Source organism: Trichoderma harzianum (assembly GCF_003025095.1).
Source record: "Trichoderma harzianum CBS 226.95 unplaced genomic scaffold M431scaffold_61, whole genome shotgun sequence".
Taxonomy (NCBI): domain Eukaryota; kingdom Fungi; phylum Ascomycota; class Sordariomycetes; order Hypocreales; family Hypocreaceae; genus Trichoderma; species Trichoderma harzianum.
This window is the reverse complement of record NW_020209309.1, coordinates 3463-13501: the sequence shown is the minus strand read 5'-3', so window position 1 is coordinate 13501 and position 10039 is coordinate 3463. Positions and strand designations below refer to the sequence as shown.

At 34.2% G+C, this 10039-nt stretch overlaps 2 protein-coding genes across 2 annotated transcripts; one reads left to right on the top strand and one right to left on the bottom strand.

The window, feature by feature from the left end:
- Positions 1-4961: 4961 nt before the first annotated feature.
- Positions 4962-6805, bottom strand: M431DRAFT_536292 (hypothetical protein; the record flags this gene model as incomplete). Its single annotated transcript, XM_024920990.1, has 5 exons — positions 4962-5017; positions 5078-5705; positions 5759-5855; positions 5969-6607; positions 6686-6805. Coding segments are annotated over 5 exons (1540 nt in total), but the record flags the coding sequence as incomplete, so codon positions are not given.
- An 872-nt stretch (positions 6806-7677) lies between these two features.
- On the top strand, positions 7678-8878 carry M431DRAFT_11773 (hypothetical protein; the record flags this gene model as incomplete). The annotated part of the gene is made up of 3 exons (XM_024912011.1): positions 7678-7906; positions 7965-8254; positions 8306-8878. 3 exons carry the CDS (start codon positions 7678-7680, stop codon positions 8876-8878), a joined length of 1092 nt encoding a protein of 363 aa, XP_024767059.1.
- Positions 8879-10039: the final 1161 nt, after the last annotated feature.

Genomic DNA, 10039 nt, shown 5'->3' with positions numbered 1-10039 from the left:
AATAGTTAATAAACTTATAAAAATAGCCTACTTTATACTATTTAAGGAAGCTAGTAATATAAAAGAATTAGCTTATGTAATAATAAAATACGTTATAAGTAACTATAAACTGCCAGGAGATATAATCTCCGACAGAGGAAATATATTTATATTTAAGTTCTAAAAAGCACTTACAGCTAGACTAAGAATAAATTATAAGGCTAGCACAGCCTACTACCTATAGATAAATAGACAGACAGAAAGGATTAACTAAATAATCAAGACTTATTTACGCTACTATATTAATTTTAAGCAAAACAACTAGGTAGAACTCCTCCCTATTATATAACTTACTTCTAATAGTATGGAATTAGAATTAACTGGGAAATTACCGTTCTTCTTAAACTATAGATTTAAACCTAAAGCTTACTAACCGCCAAGGTAAGGGGAAAATATTAAAAAAGCTATAATTAAAGTAGAAGATATAATTAAATTATATAATAAACTATGGTAATAATTTAAATTTATCTAATAAAGGATAATTAAATATATAAATAAAAATAGGATTAAAAAACTAACCTTTTAGGAAGGGGGTATAGTCTAGTTATACTAATATATATAAGAAAATAAATAAGTAAACATTAAGATAAATAGGCTAAGTAATAAACTTAATTTTAAAAAACTTAAACCTTATAAAATTTTAAGAAAAATTAAAGAAGTAAACTATAAACTTAAACTTCCAGAATAATAAGAAAAACAAGGAAAACATATATATCTAATATTTTATATCTCCCTATTAAAAAAAGCATAAATTAACAAAGAAATTAAAAGATTTATCTAGGACGAAATTATTATTAAAGGAAAAGAAGAAGAATATAAAATAAAAGATATTAATATAATAAAAACAGGAGAAAACAGTAAATAATACTATAGGGTATAATAAGAAAAAAAGGAAGAAAAAGAAGAAATATAAGAACTTATTAAGTATCTTAAGAACTTAATAATGGTAGTAGAAAAACTTTATTAAAGCCTAGGGATTACACTAGCTTAGGATTTAATATTAATATCTTTAAATAATCTACTAATTTTAAAAAAGCAGGAATAACCTTAGAAAAACCCTCTGCTAACTACGCTATAGCAGCTTAACAAGCAGCCTCCGCTTCCTTACGTTTAATCCTATTTAACTCCTTTAAATTATTAATACCCTGCGTAATTACATAAGTTATCTTCTCTAGCTACAGACGTTTCTATTTATAAAAATATTTAATCTTTACATTAACTATTTTACACTCCTCTTCAGCCTCTTTAAAAGTATTTTTATACTAAATATAAAATAAAGTAATTTTTTAAAGCTAAGCTAATAATAATGGACGTATATTACATAAGGATTTATTATCCTTTATATATTTAGTATAATAAGTAAAATTATCCTTAGATATTTAATACTTTAAGAAGCTTTACTTTTTCTTATTAAAATAATATATATAGTCTTTTATTTTAATAAAATAAAATAAGATAATTTCTAAAAGAATATTATAATACTTTATCTTAGGATAAGATTTTTTATAAATACCTAATATAATAATTAATAAAGATACATAAATATAAGGGAAAAATAAAGATACTAATAAAACTAGGGGGAAGTAACTACTTATACTAAATACAGCAAAGTCTTAAGAATAAGACTAACAGAAGGAGGATATTATATTACAACCCAACTCTTAAAGTTGCGACAATAGGCTAATAGGTTAGCCCGGACTAGATTAACTTTAATCCTTTAACTAATTAAGGAAGGATTAAAACATAACTTCTTAATCCAACAGCGGATTAATAAACCATCCATTAATCTAGGGAAGGATTAATATTCTATACATTAATCTAATCCAGGTTAACTAGATATATAAGTTTACTTTATATCACTTATTAAAATACTTAAATAACCAGTTATTATTAATACAGCATTTATAATATAATTAAATTAGAACTTAGACATCTACTCTTATTTATATTATTAGCTAGTAATAAAATTGCTCGTTTACCAACCTGATCGCTCCGCCAACATAAACCATAGAACCATTCTAAGGTTTGTCCCTTAGGAACAGCTAACCCATAGGCCCCGGTTCATCACACTAAATATAAAAAATATAAGCCTTATGGAAAACTATAACCCCTGCTAATATCTAAATTACTATAGGAAACAGTTACCTTTAATTATATTATAAACCTACTACTTTTTAAAAAACCTTTTACTAAGGTAACCTATAATAGTATCTTAGTAGTAGTAGATAAATTTACAAAGTAAGTATACTTTCTGCCTTATTAAAAATCATACTTAGTAAAAGATCTTATATATATATATTTAAGAATAATAGTAGTTAATTATAGTATACCCTAAGAAATTATCTTTAATAGAGGATAAACTTTTACCTCTAAGTTTTAGTAAAAACTTATAGTAAGACTTAGAGTAAACTATAAACTTAGCAGTATATACTATCCTAAAATAGATAGTTAAATAAAGTAAATAAATTAAATTATTAAGTAATACCTAAGATATTTTATTAATCTATAGTAAAATAATTAGGTTAATAAACTACCTTTTATATAGTTATATTATAATAGTATAAAATCTAAATCTACTAAGTTAATACTATTTTACGCTTTATATAAATATACTCCTTTAATATATAGGCTACTTTAAAAGGGACCTAACGCTAATAAAGTATAACTTTAAGCTAAATTAATAATTAACTTATATAAAGAACTTAAAGTACAGCTAGAACTTATTTAAAAATATATAAAATATTATATAAATAAAGATAGGATTAAGGGACTAACCCTTTAAGAAGAGGACATAATCTACCTACTTTAATATATATAAGGCTATAAAATACTAAACATTAAAATAAACTAACTAAACAATAAGCTTAATTTTAGAAAAATCGGCTTATTTAAAATTTTAAAAAAAATCAGTAACGTTAACTATAAGTTAGAAATACTAGAAGGTATATAACTAAAATACCCTATGTTTTATATATTACTCTTAGAGAAAGTATAAATTAATAAAGTAATAGGAAGATTAATCTTAGATAAAATTATTATTATTAAAGATAAAGAAGAATAAGAAGTTAAAAAAGTTTTAATAATATAAAGGAATTTAAAAGAAAATAATAAGATAAAATACTAAGTTAGGTAGAAGGGATATAATCTAATTTATAATACTTAGGAACCTATTAAAAGCTTTAATATAATAGAACTAATCTAAGACTTTTAAAAAAACTTAGGATTACACTTAAAACTCTTAACGCTAGCTACTTAAAAATAAACTTAAAAGATAAAAAAGAAGCTTTATAAGTTTCCTCTTATATTATAGGAAGACTTAGAGCTTTATACCCTAAATTAAACACTTAGGAGGAAAGATTAATAGCAACCTTAGAAGGATTTAGGAAAGTATTACTAAAAACCATATTTTAATTAATAATATTTACAGCTTCTACTGCTTAAATATTAATTACCGCTTCCGACTTTACTTTTTCCGCTTTATCTAGCTTATTAAAAGAGCAAGCGCTATAATAAAGCATTTACTTACCTTAGATATTAATTTATTTCCGCTGCTTTCGTAATTAAGCTAGTTAGGAAAACCTTTTATTTATTTATTAAGTTAATAATATTATCTATTGCTATTATTAAAATAACTCCTATTTAGTCTAATGCTCTTTAGTATTTAAATACTTTTTTTTAGTAGCTAATTATTATACTAATTACTAATTAAAACATAAAACCCTGTACTACTGGAATTTACTTACTAGCTGCTAAAGAAATCCTATTCCTATTATAAAAACGACTATAATACATATACTCCTTATATTACTTATAACCTTTTACTATTTTATAAAGAAGATTCTTTACTTTATAATAAGAATAAGGTATAATAATAATATTAATAATTTTAATTACTAATACTACCGTTTTCTAATTTTTTATTAACTTTTTTTTAACTAAAGGCTGCTGCTATTTAATAATACTATAAGGTATTTTATAAATAAAGAACCTCTTTCGGAAATATAAGGGGATATCTTAACTTATATAGGTCTTAGGGATAAAACTAATGGAAAGGAGGTACTATATTATAACCTAATCTAAAGTATATACCTACTAAGTAAAGTACGGAGGAAATAATTAATTAAGACGAGCCTCTAAAGGCTTACTAAGATACGTACTTAGTAGTACGTAAGCCTTAACTCCAAGGTAACAGGCTTACTAGGTATAAAGAGACTTTATAAAGTAAGTTATCTAAAACAACTGGATATATAAGATTTAATTCTCTATGTTTTTTAGATAACTTAGATAAATAGTTGTTAACAAAGCATTAAGATTAAATATAGACTAAATCTTTATTATATCTTACTCGCTTTATAATTATATCTACTTAAAGCTACTTCCTATCCTCTCTACTAACATAAACTAATTAACCTTGGCTTATTACCTTAGGAACTTACCCTATACTACTTAAGTATTGGGTCAGGACGTCACAATATATCTTCTCAAAACGTAGTTAAAACGGAGGTAACTACATAATAGCCACATCTAAACATTCAGAAAGCCAAGCCAGGTAATGAAAATGCTAATACAAAGTGATTCTTAGTTTAACGATCTCTCTATAGTCCGCAAACCGGAAATAGTCATATGCCCAGCTGAGAGCAGGGTTGGCCATTGCATTTATAGTCTCTTAACGCCTTATGTTTATTTCGTGTGATGCTACTTTAACAATAGGCTTTTTTTAACTAATTCAATACTTTTTATTACGCACGCCTAAAGATAAGGTTTCTAATGCTTTCTTCTCTTTTCTTATTGCAATAAGTTAAGGGTTTTGCCTCCACAGATTCTCATAAAGCTTGAGGGCGATCTAGTTTACTTTATTCTCCCAGTCCCCTATTCTATTTATAACTTAAGACCATATGCATATACGCAGCTGTAAAACTCATTTATTTAGTTTGGATATTTCTATACTGGTTCATTGTTAACATATCTAGATATGTTTCTATTCTATGCAGTTAGTATATGTTTTCTCTTTATACAAGCATCGTAAAAGAGCACGTACCTGTCAACTTCCATCGGGAGTAGGCAAATTTGAGAGCCTCTTGTATAGTTTCTTGAGCCTGGAGTCTGTTTGATGGAGTATTCTTGTTGGAGGGTCGACAAAAGTGAACAAGTGCCTGATAGCTCCAGTGCAGAGACAGCGGAGATGATTCAAGAATTGGAAGCTCAGTCCCACTGAGAATCTTCTTTGAGTAATTCAAAAATCTGTCAGAGAGCTGGTCCATTGCATCCCAAGCTAGGGCAGAACGATATTTAGTGGCTATGCTCTCATTGGCTGGATATAACCAAGGAACATGAAGGAGTGCAAGACCGCTTAAAGTGATTAACAACGTTAGCTTGAATCTATGTGTATCGCGGTATGGTAACATAAACCTTTGGCATAATGCAGTCTGGGTGCAAATTCTCATCTCCCTTCGATTAGTCTCGCTTTCTGTAAAAGCCACCAACGCTCGGAGAGCCTTATCTAGTTGAATAGCTTCTTCGCTGAGTGCATCAGAGAACGTAGCACTGTCTTGCAGATGCTGCAATACTCGATCTAGGAGATAAGTTGCCTGGGATAGACGGGCAAATCTACCCATATTTATATTACTCGGTGCAGACACAGTCATTGAATATCTTGGCACCATGACCTATCGAGACTTAGAGCTAATCGTCTATATGATATGGGAGAGTACTGCTATACCTCCTTGTCCCATGCTGCATCATCGATAGGTAGTAATTCATCTTGTCTAGGCCCTGTGGTGATAATTCGGCGTTGTCGACAGCCTAACGAGATGTATCTAAAAGAGGTCAACAACAATAAAAAGAGTGAAGGGCAGTTCGTAATACTTGAGAAGAAGAAGAATTAAAAAATAAAGCATGAAAAAAAAAAAGGCCTAATTACGGCACTTACCGCTCTAATATGACGATAGCCCACCAAACCCGGCGTCGCTCTTCAGATTCGATCCAATCTTGATCACCATCTCTCCAAGACGTTGTTTTCCACTCAAGGCCTAACGCAGCAGCATACTGAATACAAACACTAATAGAGGCATAGGCGGCAGGGTAGATGGCGTGTCCAATCTCATATATTGTGATTAGGATAGCGGCCTGCAGGATTGGAAGACTCAACGTCCCGGATATTTCCAAACCGTATAAAAACTGCCGAGCTGCAATATAGGTTGTGGTATGCGGATCTGAACTGCTAGCCGTTGGTAACCACAAATTTAGTTTCATAGCCAGGCAGAGGAGGGCCACATCGGCGCGGTCAAAACTAAGTGGGTTCAAAAGAGTGTTGAAACACCGCGGATTTGAGACAATAGGCATCCATAGATGGATAGTTGCAAAATACTGAGATGCAATTGTATGCTGCTTCATATAGTCACCGATTTCGGCGGATACGTAGGACGGCACCTCAAGACTCGCCGGTGGAAGTTTGGAAGAGGATGCGCTAAATAGGTCATAATCAAGGAAGAAAGCCGGTGGAAAGCGATTTGTTTGGTTACTAGTAAGCTTGACCTTCTTGTCTGGATAATAGCATGGCAGATTTCTCCTATTTTGTATTTTAGTCTGGACTCCCGAATTGTTGTGGCGATCTGAAATTGCTACAGGGGGCATTGGGGTAATTTACCTTTTACAATGATAGCAGCATGGGATAGATCTGTCGCACCTGCCTTTTCGCTTTTTGCATGCTGCGCACGCTTGTGATGCGCGATCGTCATCGCCCTTCAGCGTTATAGCTTCAGACATGGCTTGTGGTTGGGGAGCGTAATGGGCAATGAAAAGGGATACGAAATTGGCATCAACATCTCGGAAGTGTCGGATTGAGTTCGTGTAGGTGGGGATGCAGCTAACTAAAAATGAATGATTAGTGTTTTGCCTGATACGTCGATTAGTAGAAGGTGTAATATTATGCACGTTAATCGCCAAAAATCCGATTTTTTCCCTATATAATAACGGATTTGCAAATTTTAGCATAAATTCTATTCCATATTAGGATTATCTGATTTTGATATATTTTGAAACAGGTCCATAGCATATCGAGGTATCGATTACTTTCACTATGCTGTGTAATGCATATGGGTTCTTCCGAAGACCCTCCATTAGAAGTACAAGGCGGCGATGTAAGGGTGATCGTTATAAGCATTACTCTTAGCACGATATTTAGAAGTGAAATCTCTTCTCAGGAGCAGCTATGGAGTATTGTGGATATGATGGAATATACGTTCATGGAGTGGTTGGGTGTTGTGTCCGTAGCACGTCCGTAGCACGTCCGTAGTGCGTCCGTAGTGCGTCCGTAGCGCGCATCTGTACAAGTACTTTAGTGTGCAGCCGTAGTGTCCGATGAGAATACGGAGTACGTATACGTAGAAACTCAGTGGATGGATTTAGTAAATGGGTGCAGGTAGGTAAGTAAGTCCCTAGGTCATACATGTGGATACATGTACTTAATTTAACATGGTAAGTAAAGTGAGACAATAGATACGATTGGTTGGCAGGGAAAATTGAATATGAAGCGAACACTATAAAGACGTGCGGATTATTCCATCAAACACCAGCTACTTCTTTCTCCATCTTTCGCGATAAAATCATTGCAATAAAAAGAGAAAAGACGAAATCAGAATGGCAAATCCAGAACTTCCTGATGCCTTGGGATCTATTCCTAGGCTACCTTATCGTAATTTGGGAAAATCTGGATTGCGAGTCCCGCCATTCATTCTCGGCTGCGCTGGTTTTGGATCGTCGGAGTGGGCAGATTGGGCGATTTCTTATGAGGCGGCGATACCTATTTTAAAGGCCGCTTGGAATGCAGGTATTCAAGCATTTGACACCGCCAACGTCTATTCGAACGGTACGTATAGTATATCTCGTGCCTTATATCTTCGGTTATAGCTAACGAATCATGCTAGGCGAGAGTGAAAGAATTTTAGGACGTTTTATAGACGAGCATAATATCCCACGGCATCAAGTAGTTGTTATGACCAAGGTGCATATGCTCACGGACGATCGACCCGAGTTTGGTTCTTCCCGTATCGGCCGAGGTCTAGATGCCTCGACTTACCGGGATTTTCAGAACAACTTTGGCTTGTCTCGAACTGCCATATTTAATCAGGTTGAAGCTTCTTTAAGACGTTTACAACTGGACTATATTGATGTGCTACAAATTCATCGGCTTGACCGCAATGTTGATAAAGAAGAGGTATTATGCCATTTAACACTCTAGCACACGTTTTTGGCTAACTATCTATAGATAATGACCGCCCTTCATGATCTTGTTAAGCTGGGCAAGGTTCGCTACATCGGGGCATCTTCCATGCGAGCCGTAGAGTTCGTGCAGCTACAACATATTGCCGCGGTCAAAGGTTTTACTCAGTTCATCAGCATGCAATCTTATTACAACCTTCTAAATCGGGAAGATGATAATGAACTCAATTTCTTTGCCCGAGAAACCGGAGTTGGGCTTATGCCGTGGTCGCCCCTCGCAAGGGGAGCATTGGCTAGACTGCCGCCAGAGGATGACAGTATTCTCTCAAATCGACAAGCCCAGGAGAAAACAGACCCCAATTATGCCATTACTGATGTAGATCGGCGAGTAATCCATCGAGTCCACGAAATTTCACAGAAGAGAGGGTGGACAATGGCTCAAGTCGCTTTTGTGTGGGTTAAAGAGAAGACGACTGCACCACTAGTAGGAGCTCACTCAATTGAAAGGCTTAATGAATACCTTGAGGCTGCAAGTAAAGACTGGAAATTATCACCAGAAGAACAAGAGTATCTGGAGGAACTATACCAGCCGAAACGACGAGTTTTTGATTCTAAATAACGTATGGTAGAATTTGTTTGGATAAATAGGCACCAAATTTTACTATTTTTTTTTTTTACTCTGCCAGTTACGGCCGCCTTAGCCAATAAATGCTTGCCTTTTTTGTTGTTCAAAAAAAAAAAAAAAAAAAAAAAAAAAAACGATGTAGCAGACTAATTCGAATCAATAAGCCTCAATATTGAGAACTAGTGTGTTGCATCGGGTTGATCCCTCAGCCTGACGTTGTTTTCTTCAGGCGGTCTCCACGCTCTAGTCCGAATATAGCCAATGGTTATACACAACGTTCGAACGGCCTCCGCGCCAGTAACTCGGCTACTTTTCCCTCTCGGCTGTTATACGAGCCTAAATCGTACTAAAGTCGAGTGAAATGCTAGGATTTACTATACAACCTTCATATATCTAGATGATCCCGCGACTTCTAGCTATACGCAAACCCCTACATCCCTCGAAATGATTAGCATAAGCCCGAGGCCATCCTACCATCTTTGTCCTGATTTCCCCCATCACTCCTGTGCCTGATAGGTATATAAAACTTAGATCAAAACTTAAAAATCTCGATGTCGACGGCGTAGCGCTCCCGATGAACTCCAACTCCGCAATCGAGATCTCAGACTCAGAGATCTTCCCTCGCTGTAGCCCAGATAATAAAGCGGGCCTTACACGCACATTGAAGAAGCTTTTAGCTATCGAAAGCAGTATTTGGGCTAGGATCTTCAGCTTCGAAAGCCTTGGGGTCATCTCAGCTTATTGTGCAAACGAACCGATAATGAGACGCTCACGGCCGAGAACCTACGGACGTGGTACTTCAACTCAGACGATGAGTATATGAAAAGGGGTTTAGAGCCACCAAACATCACTCTGTTTGATAACATGACGAGAAAGAAGTTACCTTGTATATGGCGACTGGACTAAAGGTTGTGATTGGGGCGAAACCAGGCAAGACCAATGCGAATATTACAAAGGTTGGCAAAATTGGGATAACTGATCTTCAAAGGGTGGCACTTGCAGATGCCAGTCCAAGCTATACGAGAGAGGATGCCATTACGGAGGATTTGAAGGCTCTGCTCCTTTCAATTTAGATATACGCGTACGGAAGATTTAATAGAAACACGGCATCGGAAACACATCAGACAAGGTCACAGACACACCTTTGGACATAAA